The 17,345-nt window shown below is 40.7% G+C and overlaps 1 protein-coding gene across 8 annotated transcripts in view; it reads left to right on the forward strand.

Annotated features, from left to right (window-relative positions):
* Positions 1-17,345, forward strand: part of NAV2 (neuron navigator 2) — a 345,652-nt gene that overhangs the window by 243,850 nt on the left and 84,457 nt on the right. For all 8 annotated transcript variants that reach the window (XM_071762477.1, XM_071762479.1, XM_071762480.1 and 5 more), the window contains 4 exons: positions 3,683-4,775; positions 7,398-7,510; positions 9,906-10,014; positions 11,945-12,334. In XM_071762477.1, coding sequence (XP_071618578.1) covers positions 3,683-4,775; positions 7,398-7,510; positions 9,906-10,014; positions 11,945-12,334 — 1,705 coding nt within the window. The remainder of the gene's footprint in view (positions 1-3,682; positions 4,776-7,397; positions 7,511-9,905; positions 10,015-11,944; positions 12,335-17,345) is intronic.

Below are 17,345 nucleotides of genomic sequence, written 5' to 3' on the forward strand. Positions count from 1 at the left end.
GAGGCTGTTTTTTTTCTGTGAACCTTTTATTTCTTGCATTAACCTTGCGTGGTGCAATGTAACAAAAACTCGAAGACTTAAAATTTCCAGTTTTACTGTTTTTGACCTTTGAATCAAAATCCACTGTACTTGTGTAAGAAAAGGTCTTCTTTCCCTTCCCAAGGCAGACCTGCTATAATTAAGAATTTCTAAATAGTTTTTGTTGATATCAGATATGTAGCGTCCAACTTTTATAGAACTTATTTCCTCAAAAATCTTAGTTAGAGAGACTGAAAATTACATTCTTGCCCCCATATATTTATTTTATAAAATTTTACAGTCCTAAGATTGTTGTCCTGATTCTGATTTCTCTGATATGTCTTTAAATGGAGCTACATTGTACTCATCCTAAGCCACTGGCAGTGGAAGCAGAGTTAAGCTCCAGATAGGAGGGTGCATGTGGGCAAGTTGGGGACAAAGCAAATGCTGTGTTTAAAAACAAGCAAACTGAAAAAAAGTGTATTTTGCTCAGTGACCAAACAGAATTTAAAAAAACCAAAACAAAACTAACAAAGAAATAAAAAACCTTAAATAAAAAATCCTGAAAACAAAGAAAGGAGAAGTGAAAAAGTTCTGGACTATGTTGGGGAAAACTTTTGAGAAATACTTTTGGATTTGGGAAAAAACCCCAACCTGCTTCACTTGATCCAGGCAAATCTTTTTCCCCAAACTGATGGACTGTTCTCCTGGACTGGACCATTCCTCTGGGCTGTTAGGATGAAATTAACATCCTAAATGAACCAACATGGTTTGTTCACTTCCAGGAAAACACAGGGAGCCTGTTTTCCCTCTGGTTTCTGCTCCAAGAGCTGATCTGCAGTGTGTTACCAGCCCCCTTCGTGCTGGAGATGGAGTCAGGCTTTACAGCCAGGTCATGGACCACAACCTGGTGCTTGGGAACTCCTGCCTTGGCCATGTTCCTCATCCTCTGGGTTGTGGCTCCCACAAGGACCCTGCATAGGTTCCAAGTTCTGGTGGCTGCAGGATGGCTTTGTTCATACCCATACACACGTTGCCTGGATTTTTTCCAAGCTGTTATTAAGAACCTTTTAAAGTAGAAAAGAGGTTTCTTTGCCAGGTCTGTTCAGCTGGCTGTGTACTCCATCTGAGCACTATTCCACCCTGAGTTGGGTTTGTGTTGCTGCAGATGCACAACCAGAGTGGGCAATCAGCACTTCTTAGGGACTTGCCTGTATGGATGTAAAGCAATAAGTATTGCTTTGGAGATGGATGCCTTACCAGTAATTTTCAATTTATTGCTCCAGTCCAGTTAATCCCTAAAACTCAGTGTTTCTGAGAAAGCAAAGGGTTCCCTGCCCATAGTGATGGGTACACTAGGTTTATCCCTGGGCTCAGCTGTAAATTCATCCTGGGGATGTTCATGAAGCACAGACAGCTCTGATGATTTTTGGGTACACTTTGCATCCAGACTTACTCAGCATGGTAATGCCAGAATGCATTGGAATTAGGACCTGAGTGTTGAAAGTAATGTGAATCTTCAGTTTCCTGAAGTGTCCTGATATTGAGATGGATAACTGTAACTTTTTTTTCTATAAGAAGCTAAGTAACTAATGGTAAATTATGCCCAATTGGGATGTTCTTGATGCTTTTGTTCCATTGCTGGGTGTCTCATAGAGAAGGCAGGCTGTGACAAAGCCTTTATTGTTCTGGGTTTAGAAAAGGAGAACAGTGCAGTGTTGCAGTGGGAAGTGGATTTTGATGGGTAGAGGACTTCAGGAAATAAAATTAATAACAACAACAATAATAATAAAAAAGCGGTGTGTGGTAATAGGCATGATGGGAAAAGCAATGGTGCACAGCTTTGAAAAGCAAAGTGACATTTCCAACAGCTTCTGAAGGAGCTGGGACTTTCCTTGCTGTCTCCTGTCTGCAGCCAGGGTGCTGTGGTGATGGGGGGGGTCTCTGCTTCCCCTTGGCAGTGTCCTTCCCTTGGGAGTCACTGTGACTCCAGCACTGGTGCTGCTTCAGTTCTCCTTAACCCGTTGGATTAAATTGAGCAGCCTTGAGCACAGAAGGTAGAGGAACAACCTCTGCCTGTCCCTACCTCCTGTTTGGGACATTTGGTGGCTTGATTTTCCTTATGTACTGGAGTAAAAGAGGAGACTGGCACTAGTTAAAAAGAAGCCTGATTCCTTTCTGTGCCTGTAATCTGGCTCTTGCTTCCTTCCATCTCCTAGTGGGCAGTTTGCAGTAGGAAAAGGACAGCAAATCCAGAGAGTATAATGGTTATTGGTTAATAACAGTCCTGGAAATCTTCAGACTGCAGTAATTTTTTTTTAAAAGTATCATTAATTCCTGTTATCCTCCTTCATCCGTAACCATGTGAAACGAGTGAGTTTATTATAAAGGAGTCTCTAATACTCTTAGAAACCCGATTCTCCGCTAAGTCAGGAAGATGTATGTGCTTTAAATCTTGAGTAGATCTGGTTTGGATCAGAGGAGGGAGGTTAACAGAGCTGTATCTTCACCGAGCAGCTGAAAGTAAAGTAAAGCAGTCCCTGTGTGGTTGGAGCAGCTCATGATTTACAGAGCTGAATTCACAGGGCTGCTCCTGCTGCCGCAAACGTAGGCTCTCAACCGCTGTTGATTTTTGAATTAAAAAAATGCAGCTCGATACACAGTTTACTTTATTGCTAGAGGGCAGGGAAATATAGGTAAGAGCCGTTAATCCCCAGCAGGCTGCTGGGCAGGGGAACAGACAGAGATGACAAAAGTTAATTGGAACCATGAGCAGTTTAACAGAAAACATATTTGTGATAATTGAGAGGGTAACGTCTCCAGCAAAGAAACTCTGCAAACAGAAACTTCAGAGGAGAAGTGGCCACTGGTAGGTGAGTGTGATTTTTCAAGCTCTCTTCTGTGCTTTGCACTAATTTCTTAACAGGGACAAATTACATTAAAAGGAACTAAATAAATGCAAAGATTTGCTTTCTCTGAGGGGGGAGGGCTGTACAGTTGGTGCCACTGGTTTCTCTTACAGCTGGATTAAGATATGTGGTAATACTTAATTTAAGTTCGTTGCATAAGGACACAGTTGGTTTTATTTTTATACATGGGCTTTTCTTCTACCTTTTGCATATGGCAATCTCATATTCTCCCTCACCCCCAATAACTGAAAGGACTTCCACTTTAATTTTTTCCTTACTTGTGCATTTTTTTATATGTTTGAGGTTTTTCTAAGAATCAAACTTGGACAGCAAGTATTTTGCCAAAAGCAGAGGGAACCCTTAGTTAGAAAATAGTGCTGTGTTTTTGCTAATGAAACAGTATTATGAACTTAATAAGGGAGAACACATGGCAAAACACATTTTGGTTTGAATTGGAGGAGATTCTTTTTTTCTCTCTTTTTCTTGAAACAGCAAGTAAATTTAAATTACATAGTAGGATCTTGTCGCTGTTCTACTGAGTAGGGAAAGAAAACTGGTTTTTATGTTCTTGAAGTGATACTGATGTTGAAAATACTAATATGTGGCTGTCTTTTTAATGTTATTAGTGCATAGTTCCTAATGTTTCATTACAGAATCTCAGCCAGAATATCAGGTACTACTTTGCTGAGTTTTTTGACGGGATTTTGTTGTGTTTTTGGTTTGTTGTTTTTTTTTTTTTTTTTTTTTTCCCCCAGAGCCTGCAGACAGTACAGCCTCCCAGCCCACAGGAATGAATGAAAATGTCTCATCCTCAGTTCAAAGCTGCAGCAGTAGTTGCAATAACTCCTCAGCCATCCCTCAGCCCAGCTCTGCTATTAAACCCTGGCGCAGCAAGTCCCTGAGTGCTAAGCACACGGCTACGTCTTCCATGTTATCCGTAAAGCAGCCCCTTCCAGAGCCTCCCAAACCCCCCTCGGAAATCACCAAAACGACTCCCAACGGTCAAAAATCCATGCTTGAAAAATTAAAACTTTTCAATAGCAAAGGAGGCTCCAAAGCAGGAGGGGCAACGCTCGAGTGTCCGGAGTCTCGGGAGAACAGTTGTGAAAAACTGGAGACGCTTCTCAGCTTTGAGGAAAGCGAAGAAATCGATGCCACCAACCAGAATGTGAACAGCCCAGGATCCGTGTCCAGTAGTCCCAAAATTGCACTCAAGGGAATTGCACAAAGGACTTTTAGCCGGGCGCTAACTAATAAGAAGAATTCTCCAAAGGGTGGCGAGAAGGAGAAAGAGAAACAGAAAGAGAAGGAAAAGGATAAAAGTAAGGACGTTGCGAAGAGAACATCGATCACTGAGAAGCCGGACCTGAAAGAGGAACCAAAAGAAGAACAGACAGCACTAGCACCAACAGAGATGCCAAAAAAGTCCTCCAAGATTGCAAGCTTTATCCCGAAAGGAGGAAAGCTGAATAGTGCCAAGAAGGAGGCCTCTGCCCCTTCGCACAGTGGGATACCAAAACCAGGAATGAAAAACACCACAGGGAAATCCTCAAGTGCCCCCGTTCCTGCAAAGGAAGGCGAGAGAAGCCGCGGCGGGAAAGCTGGCTCGGGGCTCTCTCATCAGAAGTCTCAGCTGGACAGCAGGAATTCCAGCTCCTCATCCAGCCTTGCCTCCTCAGAAGGAAAAGGTGTTGGAGGCCTCAACAGCAGCAGCAGCAGCCAAGCTGTCAATGGACCCAGCGCCACGACACACACCACAGGGAGCAACACTGTGAGTGTTCAGCTACCTCATCCCCAACAGCAATACAGCCACCCCAACACTGCCACCGTAGCTCCCTTCATGTACAGGTATGGTGACCATCTCCAGGGGACACTTTTGAATGTCACACATGTTCATTTTGGACACTCTTTTGCTGGGGGGTGAGGCAGCAAGTTGGATGGCTCATTGTGTAGAAGTTTCTTGCAGTGGGAGTGTTGGCAGTTCATACATTGACATGGAAAGTGTTGGTGAAGGCCATCAGAGTAAGGTGTATAGTAAGTTGTGAGTAAATAATTATTGTATCCAACCCTACTAACAGCTTAGATGAGAATGCCAACAACTTGCCAAGGTACTGCTCTGGCTTTTTCTTGCTCTGTGTTTATTTTATGCATCAAAGCTTGAAAAGTTGTGGCTACACCAATTTCTGACATAGATACAACCGTTCTCTTCATCAGTGGTGGTGGAGCTGCTTTACCATAAGCAATAATGGAAAAATCTTAAAAAGTAAAATAAAAATAAAAATGCCCTAAGGTAAGGCCAGGCACAAAATCTGTTGTTCTATGCATTGACCCTGAATTAGATAAGCACAAGAGCAACCTTAAGTGATCTCAACAAACCTCCATCTAGTCCAGCATCTTCTGTTTGACAATGGCAGTAGAGGATACATTGGGAAAAGTGATCAGAGGGCAATCAATAACAAAGCTTTCTAAGGACATGCTTCCTAGCTTGACTATAACACAAGAAATTCCCAAGTCAAATGGTGGGATTTTTGGTTCTGACACTCATCTATTTTCCTTTGACACCCCTTAACTCCATCATAGGTAGAGAATGCAAGTGGTTGTTCTGTTTGTTTGCAGCATCTTCTTGCTGCTCAGGATTTGACACCTCTGTCATATCCTTCCCTCCCTTAACGTCTTTTCTGGGCTAAAGTGTCCTAGCCTGGTTAGTTTTTACTTGTAGAGATGCTGTTCATCCCCTTTGGTTGTCTTTTTCCCCTCTCCCATCACTTTTCAGTTCTACTATAGGTATTTTTGGCTTTGATCTCTGGGCAGATGGAGCATAAGAAATGGTTGCCCACAATTCTTAAATAAAAAGTGAGAGTAAAGGGGGGGTTAACCTGAAGGAGAGGGGTGCCAAAGGCCTGTGCAGGAATTCAAAATAGGAAGAGTGACCCTTGAGCCTTCTGACCCCTTGAATATTCTCCTTGTGTGTATACAGTCAAATGCCAGATGTTCTTCTGACATGTGCTCACATAAAAATCAACAAGGTGGGAAAAGATAGTCTGGCTAGAACTTGTATTAATAGTACTTGATCAGGATTTCTCTTGCTCTTGCATTCATCTCCATATATCAGCATTATTTTTGAATCTTTTGCTGGAGGTGGGATCTCTCACTAGAATTTTTCAGAGGTTCATTTTGAGTCTAAAATTTCCAGTGCAGTTTGTTCTGGTTTAATCCATAATGGAGTAGTGAATTGCAATTGTAAACTGATTGCTGTCTTGTTTATCCCTCATAACCTGCAAAAATGCATTTATGATGCTTTGGGTTATGTCCTATCAAAAGATAAAATAAAAAGCACTCTACGTGGTGTTCAGTGTAGTTTGACCATAGATATCATCATCTAAAGTTTTAAAGCCAATGAAATCCCCATGTTACCTGTACTCTTAACATACTGATAACCTCTAGTCAGTATTTACAAAAAACCAGTAATTAAACTACGTATTGGCAGCTGGAGAAAATGCTGAGAAATTGATAAAAATAGCCTTTACTTTTCTGCATTGGAGAAAAAATGGCCAAACTCTATCATCTTGCTGGCTTTGGAAGGAAAAAGTCAAATTGTATTGATTTGCAAGGCAATAATTCTTATAAATATACAACCCAGACACTTTTTTGAATCTGCAAAATGCACTTGTTAATGCATTGCATTAGTAGTCTCATGGGTTTTTTCTACTCTTTGAGATTACTTTAATCTGAACTTTTCAATTGCCAATAGACTTTTTTGTTTGTTTGATTGGTTGATATTTTAAAACTTAACAACACAAGAAATCATTCTACATTTCATACAGGGTCAACTGAAATTAAGAATAATTCCCTAGTAATTCCTTGCTGTGCCTTCACTTTTGTCCAACACTTCAGCTCTTGCTGCTGGGACTCCCTGAGCAAAGCACAGAGTGCAGAATGAAATGAGTCCAAATACATTGCTCATACCTGACAATAGATTCTTACCACATCACCTTTCATTAGCTGACAGCCCCAATGTCAGACAATAAATTGGACTTTGAACTTGGTTTTTCCCTGCTGTTTGCTTTAGAATACAAATGAGTGACACTGCTGGAAGGAGCAGGAGTGCAGCTTGCAGGGCCTGTTTGTACCCATGCAATCCCAACTTTGTTAGAGAGAGTCAGATGAGCCACAACATCTGCTGTTACAGATAATTAAAACTGAGCTGGAAATCCAGGTGTCTCAAGACCCTGTCTGAAGAGCTGTGAAGCCTATCTGGGACTATGAATTTTTTATTTTTTACAGCTGAGTGCTTGCTTCCATTTCTAGGACATAATTCAACATGGGACTGATGAATTATGTACAGTCAGTCTGCTGCTGGAGAGAGGGACAAGAGTGGCTGACAGGGGGTGTAGTTGTCTGATTGTTCTACATGAGGTCCTTTGGATGGAGAGGGACTGACTGCACATCTCTATCTTGGTTGCCTTCCAGATCACAGACAGACAACGAGGGGAATGTGACAGCTGAGGCCAGCACAGGAGGGGTCACCATGGATTCTGCTCTCTATGTCAAAACTGGACAGCCTGCTCTGGAGGACCTCTCAGGTATGTCCTGCAACATGGCCCACTGATTGTGGGCTGGTTAAATAAGATGGGCTGAAGCAAGCTTGAAATCAGAAGCTCCCTGCTTTAGGGGCAGATTTCATTTGGTTTTATTCCTAAAGCTTGATTTTCCTTCAGTTCTTCAGCAACAGAAACTGGGTGTCAATAGTCTGGATGTTTGACACTAAAGTTGTACACAGTGTGTGCTCCTCAGATTAGGGATTCTGAGCACTTAATATTTTTTCTAGGAGTTGTGCAGCACCTTTTAGAATTCACCTATTGCAAGGATCCTAAGTATTCCCAAATATTTGATATTTTAATTTTTATTTACTTTTTAATTTTTCAAACTTTGCTTCAGATCTTACAGAAGAGAGTAAGTTAATTTCCTTGATAGTTTGATAATTTAAAGCCAGTTATAAAACCAAAGAGAGAATAGATAGGGAAAACTGGAAGCTGAATAGTTTAATGCTACTGCCTGTTCTTGAAGAGCTAAGTGATTTAATAATTATGTTCTAGTTAATAATCATGTTCTAATTATGTTCACTCTCCAGTGTCTGTCTTTTAAGTATACTTCTAACTTGAGCAATTGAATAGGATGTAAGTAAACATTTTGTATCATTGTAGGTGTAAGAATGACCTCCCTAGGAGTTGGCTTATCTTGTCTCTTAGTGTGTTCTCTTAGGAAGTTATCTGCTGTTTGCCTTCATAGCTATCAGAGAAATGATCTGTGAAAGAGCACTGTGACCTTTGTTAGGCTAAAGGCCTGTAAATATTTTATGTTCTTTACTGCAAGAATTTGTAGATTCGTAAGTGTAGAAAATGTTTTCTGTCCCAGAGACCCGTTGGCTCAAGGAATTGGTTTTGTTTGGTGTTTTTAGTTGGCTATTTCCAAGCCAGCCAGATCATCAGTGTTTGAGCAATTGGCTGAAGTGAATTGTATCTCACAGAGATGATTTTCCAGGGAGTAGAGACCCATTAAATAAATCTGCTAAAGTAACACTACCTGAGACATTGCTGTTTGCCTAGGAAAGGCTGAGCATTAAAATAAGCATTAAAATCTCTCTTCCCTCCCCAGACAGTTCCCCCCAGTCCAGGCTCCGGCACTTGGAGCAGTTTGTACTTAGCAGTCAGGAGTATGAGAATTTTTTTTCTGTGCCACCAACCTGGCAGCTTTCAGAAATATGAAGTTTAAAGCAAAGAATTGGAGAGTTCCAACAACAGCTTACTTATCTGTTCCTCAAGGCTTCTGATTTATTATTATATGGAGAGCCATCTAAAGTAGATGGATCACATGGATCAGTTGCATGGGTGACCAGTATTACCCTGGCAGATTAAGAATGCATCACTTGGAGAAGAGAAGGCAGACACAAAATTTGAAAATTTTTAAACATGGTGTAGTATTTTTGTTAGTCACGAGTTGTAAACCCTCTAGAATTAAATCATTTCCTCCTGTGCCCAGCAGAAGTTCTTTAACTGCTTTTAGGGGGTTTTCTGTTTCAGCATTCAGCTTACAAAGAGCATGTTGGCACTACTAGAAATTCAGTTCTTTTCAGCCTCTTAGAGGATTTAACTGTATAAAGCTCAGCTGAGTTAGCAACCAAAGCATGTCTTAACTGGCAGCTGTAAGCAAATAACTAAATTATTCTGAGGCACTAACAAAATTCTAAATTTTATTAAAAATAAATTATTCTAAGGCATCAGGAGGATTTCTTAGATGTATACAAACTCCACTTTTAGAATTTAATAACAGGACAGAAATGTGTTTTAGGGCAGACTATTTAAAGAACAGAATTTCTAAATGTCAGGGAGAGTGAAAGTCACTCCCCCCCCCACTTCGTGTCGTGTAGCACATTTAAGGAACAATAACTGTGCTGTGCTCTGGAGAAGCAAAATCTTTTGCTGTTTTACGTAAAACATTGCTCAGCACCCAGTCAACAAAATGTACTTTTTTGGAAAGCTGTGGTTGTAGAGTGAGAAGTATTTAAAATGAGAAAAGAAGGTCCAGTGAAAATGCAGCATCGGAGAAATCAGCTGGGTTGATGTTAATTGTGTCAATATATGAGATGGAAAGGGTTGTATTGATGGAGTAGATCTTCTAATGAAGCTGAAAGTTAACCAGAATTTAAATTGGGTCATATGGGGAAACAATACAGAAACATCTGGTGCAAAGGCAGCCTTTGAAATGAAGTTTACAGTGCAGAGCTCAGTCTCAGTCCTGCTGCAGCCCTGGCAGCTGCCTGCCATGGGGGAATAGGATCTCCATCCCAATCAGCTTAGAGGGTTAAATACCAGAAAGTCAGAAAAAAAAATGTGCTGGAGTCAGATTCAGGCAGAAGTAATGGCTCAGTGCTGTGCAGTTCCCTGCCTTATCCTTTCTCCTGGTTTCTTTTCCCTGTAGGAGAGGACCCAGAAACTCGGAGGTTAAGGACTGTAAAGAACATTGCTGATCTTCGCCAGAACTTAGAGGAAACCATGTCCAGTTTGAGGGGAACCCAGGTCACTCACAGGTAATGCCATGACTTTGTAAGCAAATTGAAATAATTTTGCTCTCTTCATCTTTAAGATCTGGCTGGGCTGCATCCTTGAAAAAATTAACACCACTGACAGTGGAGGATACAGATCGTGTATTTTTTGTCTTTAAAGCACAGATTGTTCAGTGTTTATGGAGATGTATGATAAGTAATTGATGATTGATGGTATATAGACTGTGTATAGAACCAAAGGTGGAGGTGCTGGTTAAATGTTTTAGGTGATTTTTAAATATAAATTACACTTTAAAATGTTTCTTTGTGCCCTTGAACATCTTCAGTGCATTATACTCCTCTCCCACTAAGTATAATATTTTGTTTAAATAAGCAGGTGAACTGTGCTTGACCCACTTTATCAAGTACATAACTTGAATTCCTGACCAGTCTTTGGACCCACAAATTTTTCTAATATTATTAGTCATTCGTGTATTTAACTGCTTTTTCTTTGCAAAGCAGCATTTGGAAATCCTCAGCAATATTTAAAATATGCTTTAAATAAACATTACATTTAAACATTCTGTGACTTGGAGCTTTCCAGTAGGTAACAGGAGGCTTGGGAGAATAAGCTGCTTGGCCCCTACCAAGGTCGGGGTCCTACTTAGTGTTCAGGGTCTTACAGACTCCATCCCTTACTGAGTTCACTGGGGGAACACTGTATGGTTTGGCTTTGTATCTAAAACTGAGGCAGAGCTTGCAAAAATGAACCACAAATATTATTTTTCTTTTCAAATTTCTATTAATGTGACAGCTTGTTATGATTTAGCTGCTGTAACTGGAGGATACGTCGGGTTTTGCAGTGTGGACACAGCATTACATTGCAAATAGTACAATTTTAACAAATATCCACAAAAAAAAAAAAAAATTACTCTGTGTTAGTTGAACAGGAAAGGAATAAGAGAGTTCATGTGTTTAAAAAAACTTGCAACTACATCTTAGCTGCAGGTAAATTAACTGAACAGGTGTTCAGTGTGGAAGTTGTTGCAATCTATCCACATCACCTGGAATCTCATGGTGTAGCAGTCCCATTTCTTTGGGTTCATATAGCAGCTGATGTTTAATCAAGTCCATTTTTTTCTTTAAGCACACAGGACACTACTTGTGACACCAGTGTCACTACCCAGATAAGCAGCCACAGCATTCTCAGACTGTTCTAGCATTACCCTTCCAGGGCTGCAGCACATTCACACATTTGGACACAGGGGATGGAAGATTTAATATAGCTGATGCTTGTTATAAACTGTATTTACAGGCTGTGACCTAAGATGCTCTTGTAAGCAGAGCTCTGTATAAATATTATCAGTACTTTGGAAAATACATTCAATTCATGAATATATAAAATAGATTTTGAAAAATAAATTCATTTTGCCTTCTTATTTTTTCATGCAATGCTTTCCTCAGTTTAGAAATAGCTCCATCTTGGTGCTGAACATATCTGAGGAGTATTAGGACATCCATGAATGCAGCTAAAGAAAAGAGAATGTAGCAGAAAAATAATACTTCAGTTGGTTTTATTTCAGTCAGTTTAATATCCTACTCCCTTGCCTACAGTGGCAAACCCCTGGTATTGTAGAGTTATATGACTGAAGATGAAGAAGTTATGCTTTGACACTGTGAATAATCCATTAAAAAGTTGCTGTTTAAGGCTTCTCACATATATGTTGAACATTTGGTGGGTGCAGAAGTATTTTTATTTAAGAGTATTTTTATTTAAGAGTTGGAGGAATGGACCCGACTGTCCCAACACGTTGTAGCAGGTGAATGCTGTTACACCCTGTAACTCAACGGGTGCTCAGGGTGCAGGCTCTCCCAATCACCCCCCATCTCACCATGCTCCCTGTGAATCAAACTGATCATTTCTGCTTGCTTTTTCGTTTGTTTTTTTATTTGTTTTTTTTTTTTTTTTTAAAAGCACCTTGGAAACCACGTTCGACACCAGCGTCACCACCGAGATAAGCGGCCGCAGCATCCTCAGCCTGACGGGACGCCCGACCCCTTTATCCTGGAGACTGGGCCAGTCCAGCCCCCGCCTGCAGGCAGGTGATGCTCCTTCCATGGGGAATGGGTACCCTTCCCGAGGGAATGCCAGCCGTTTCCTCAGCGCCGAGGCGGGACGCTACGTCTACTCAGCACCCCTGCGGAGGCAGCTGGCGTCCCGCGGGAGCAGCGTCTGCCACGTGGACATCTCGGACAAGGGAAGTGAGGAAATGGACCTGGAAGGCATCAGCATGGATGCCACCGGTTACATGAGCGATGGGGACGTGCTGGGCAAGAATATCAGAGCTGATGACATCACGAGTGGGTAAGGGATTTGGCTTTTCTTCCCAAAGATTTGAGTTTGGTGGGATTCTTGCGTCGCGTTTATAGAATTGGAGAGGGGTTGCGGTTGGAAAAGACCTCTGAGATCACCCCGTCCAACTGTCAACATTCCCCCCCAACAAAATCTAGATATCAATATCTTGAAGTATAGTATCAATGTAGTATTAATATCTCGAATATAGATATCAATAGCTGAAGTGCCTCACCTACAGGGTTTTTTAATTGCTCTGGGGATGATGACTCCACCACCTCTCTGGGCAGCCCAGTCCAGTGCCTGACAGCTATCCTGATTACTCCCCTAACTACTCTCTCAGTAAAGAATTTCTTCCTCAGATCTAGTCTAGACCTCCCCTGGTGCAACTTAAGGCCATTTCCTCTAGATCCTATCAGTCACTTGAGAGAAGAGTTCAGCACTCACCTCCCTACAACCTCCTTTTAGTCAGTTGTTAAATGATGTTGTATTCCTGTCACTATTCCAAGGAAGAAAAATGGAAAAAAAAAAAATTCTGCTAGTTTCAATACACATTTGAAGGGACAGCTTGTTATCCCTGTTAATTTAGTCAGGGGGATTTAAGCACATGATTTAAGTTTGAAGTGCTTGTTAAATTTATTGCTAAATATGAACATATCATGAACATGGTTAAATGTTTTCCTGGATCAGAGTTCATGAGTCACATCAAACACATGCTGCAACCTTCATTTATGCCCACAAGATGGAGAGAGTGAGGCATTTTCTGTACTTCCACTGACCCCATTTTGCTCTCTGAACTTTTAGGGGACAGTTCTCTGGAAGGAAATGAATTTACAGCTCTGTGTAGGGTAAAATAGTTGTACATGCAAAATAAAATCTAAAGAACAAGTTAGCGTGCAGAAACACAAACTGATAGACAATCATTTACAAGCTTCTACATCAACATTTTACCTTTGCCTTAACTGAAAAAAATGTTTGTTCTCTGCTGCGAAGACAGTATCCAACTCAATAAGTCAGTTTGCAGTTCTTTCTTTCTAGAAAGTACAGTAATTTTTAATTAGCTCAAGTGCATCAGCATTAGATTGATGTTAAAACTAACCTTTGAGATGTAAATGACAGGTTTATTTTTGTGGCAGCCTTTTCCCTGTCTGTCCATCTTACACCCTTTGCTTTTCTGTGATTTTTTTACAAGTGATATTTTTCAGAGAAGTCTCTGCCTTTGCTCAGCTCTGTGTATCACTTCCTTTACTCTGTCCATCTGGTCATCCTGTAGGGTAAAAAAAACCGAAGAAGTCTCCATAGTCTGAAAATACACGAGTGGTCTTGAAGTTCTAGGTCTAAGAGACTAATAATGTAATAAAATATTTTTGAGAGTTGGTACCTCTCTTGTAAAGCAGTGAGTTATATACCAAGAATAATACCAAGAAAATAAACAATAATACCAAAGAAAATAAACAACCTTTAGCAGAAGGGTCATATATTCCACACCCCCTTCCTCCTAACCTTGAACATCCTTTATTGAGTACCTGACTCTGAGTTCCCACCTGTTTTTAAAGGAGAGAGAGAGAGAACTTCCAGCTATATAACCAGCCACAGGTTGATAAATGAGGTCTCAATTTGAAGTTCTTAGAACAGGATGGGTACAAATGTATTTTTCTTTTCCACATCTTCTGCCTTTAGCTACCAGAGCCTGTTTCACTAAATAATAGGAGTTGCTTTATTGATTTATATAGCACTGGGGTAGTCAGTGATGAAGTCCCAAGGGCAGAATCTGCATTGAAGGGCAATCCATCAGCAGAAAGATCCAGCTCCATTTCCAGGTTGGGAGCAGGGTTTGGAGGTTGGGTGATTTGGGGGTCATCTTGCTGGGAGTATCAGGGGGCATCTGAAGGCAACGTTCCCAAAAGCAGCCCCACAATGTTGGGGTGACATAGTCTGTGGAGAGTAATTGTCTGTCTGGATTCCTGGAGGCATGAGCATGGGAATATTGAGCTGCAATAGCTGCATGGCACAGGATCCCTCCCAATGTCAATGGAGAGAGAGAAAAAAATGAATCTGTGAATCTGACTGCCACCTAATAATGCTGGGTTAGCATCTTCAGGAAGGACAGATGTTTTGGTGGTTTGTTTCATGAGTTATTTTCCCTAGTGCAGGTTTATTCTCAAGATTAATTTTAAAAATAGGCTTTCACTGTGTCTTTGTGGGAGAGGAATGGTGCACTGCTCAGAAATTGGAGCTTGCTTGTAAAGAAAGCATCCATGTGACTTGCTGCAGAACAAATCTCCGAGATCAATGTTAGGGCTAACAGGCCCAATATTTCCAGAAGCTGAGTTACAGCCAGCACAAGAGGGCATTTATAGCATGAATAGCTCTTTATGAGCTGGTATGTGTTTCACTTTGTCATTTTTCAGAATTGCTACAATCCTGCAGTCTGAAAACCTTGGATCTGTGTTTCCCTTGGCAAACTGATAGGGAAGGAAGCCAAAATATTTGTTACAGCCAAAATAAATCCAATAGCCAAGATAAACTACTTGAGCCTTGTGATCCTGATGCTTTCTCTGAAATGTACTGGGTCATGGGAAGTTTCCTTTGGCCTCCTTTAAGAAGTCTGCTCAGGCAGAGCTCTGGCAGACACCGGGATTGCTTTCATAGGGCTAAAAAGAGGATCTTTTCCAAATGGGAAAAAAATCTCTTAAACTAAGGAAGTCTCCATGGAGGTGGATCAAAGGTAAGGAATCTTCTTGTAGGAGCTAAAACATCAACCCAGTGGCAAAGCAACATCAGCAATAAGGTGAGTGAGCTCAGGGTGTCACAGTCTCATCTGAAAGTGAGACCTCAAAGCCCAGAATTCTCTCACCTATCCACTCCAAAGACCACTCCAGGTGTGGAAATGAACTTTCATGGTGGTTTGAAAGGTTTGTTCAGTTCAGTCTCCCTCTGACTACTGGCACACACATTCTTACTTCTTTTTGTCCTTTTATTTCCCAGTTCTCTCTCATGAGATGTAGAGTAGATTCCTTTTTATCTGTCCTTGGAATGGAGCAGTAGACCTGTTGCTCAGAAAAGCCTTTAAAAATTATTTTCTTTTAACTTAATGAATCCTCTGCCCTGTTTTTCTTACCCTGGTGTGCACACTGATGAAGAGAGGTGCTAAGAAGGAGAGCAGGTCACTCTGAGCTGGGGAATCAGGCTTTAGTCCCTTGACATTCTGCTCAGGTCAGGGAACCCCAACCATCAGCCTTGTGCCCTGGGCAGAAATCACATCTGTGGCTCAGAGGCTTTTCTGCCCTTACATCACAGGCTGAAAGTTAGGAGGCAACAAGTTTGACCTTAAGAGCTGAAACTGAGGACTGATTTCATTGAATACTGAGGTATAATTAATATCTGTAGATTTTTTGTACCTCAGTTTCTTCATTTGGTGCTATTTATTGGTCAGACACTGAGACATCTGCAGATGCCAGGCTTGGATGTGGCACAACAGCCCTTCACATGGGCAAAGGTTTTAGGGAAAGAAAAGGAGGCCCATGCAGTTTGCTGCTAAGGAGAATTTTTTCTTGGTAACAGCAGTTAAGAAAAATCATTTCCTTCTAAGCTGCTTGACTGAGAACCTGTTCCCCCTGCACACTGATTAAATGCTAGCTATAGCCTTTTCTGACTTATTTTTGACCACGGTGACTACCACTCTTTTTTTTTTTCTGTAATTTTTTGAGTTCCAGTGGGTTAGTCATTTTACTGGACAATGCATGTCAAATGGTATGATTTTTGAGATAATATTTCATCTAAATGCAGTGGGTGGGGAAAACTGCATTCCTTACATGGCTTTAACACTTCAGCACGACTGAGACTCGTTGTAAGGTTTATTTTATTTTTCTTCTCTGTTTGAGCAGAATGTTTATTTGAACTGCCTTCTGTCTTGCTAGGACTGGCTTCTTATATTTTGGTCTTTTCAGCATTGCAGAATAGTTGCTATATATGGTAAAAATTAACACCAAAAATGAAGAGATCAGTCAAACAGACTCAAAATTTTGGCTTTGATGAAATGGTATTAGGAGAGTTTGATTTCTGACTTCTTAGTAAACTATGGTGAAACTGGCACAGAATTAGCTTCTGGATTTAAAGTCATAAATGTCCTGGTGCTGTGGGGATGAAAAATTAAATATGGCAGTATTTAGATCAAAATAATATTCCAAGAATGATACTTAGAGATGTTTACAGGAGGCATGACTAGAATATTATGTGAGCATTTTCAGCATTCTTAATGTTGTGTAGTATTTTAAATATTCTTAAATACTGCATTTAGTGCATGAATAGTTTTTGTGTCAGCTTCATCTATAAAAAAGTGTTTGATCATCTATCCCAAATTATGTCTCAGATATTGTGCTCTCATTGAACTTTTCTTGCAGTTTAGGACTCATTGTAGGAAGACATCATAGGTCTGTAAATCATGACTTTAGAGATCAGCTGAAATCAAGATTTTTATTCAATAATAATGCTGCTGAAAAGGGATACGTTAGGTCGTATTTATTGTGTTTGTCAGTAAAATGAATCACAAGTTGTGGTGTGTTGTACTTTTTGCTTCCTTGTACCTGTTGTCAGTGACTACCAGAATACAATTTAATAGCCAATTGTCCCATTCTGGGCTTGTCTCTGTAACAAACATCTCAGAAGGGCTTTAACTGCTGCTTCAGTGCCAAAAGGTTTTTGTAATTGGAGAAAAAAATATAAAAATCTAAGGACTGAAATACATTCCCAGTCTGGGGTTAGCCAGCAGAGGGAGATGCAATCATACACACTGGGGGATGTGGAAGGGAAGGAGTTGGAAGTCACTGGAGAGGAATTCCTTGACTACTGACCCTGCTGAGAACCTGTGGAGAAGCAGCACTGTGGGGCTCCTTCTCTTTGGCCACAGGTCATTCCTTTCCCTAACAAAATTAAAGAGGACAATGCAAAATGGATTGCTTCTTTTATCCCTTCTTTCTATGATTTTCAGTGAATTAAATTCTGGTAAAAGATTAAGGCATTT

This window comes from Heliangelus exortis, chromosome 18 (genome assembly GCF_036169615.1).
Source record: "Heliangelus exortis chromosome 18, bHelExo1.hap1, whole genome shotgun sequence".
NCBI lineage: Eukaryota > Metazoa > Chordata > Aves > Apodiformes > Trochilidae > Heliangelus > Heliangelus exortis.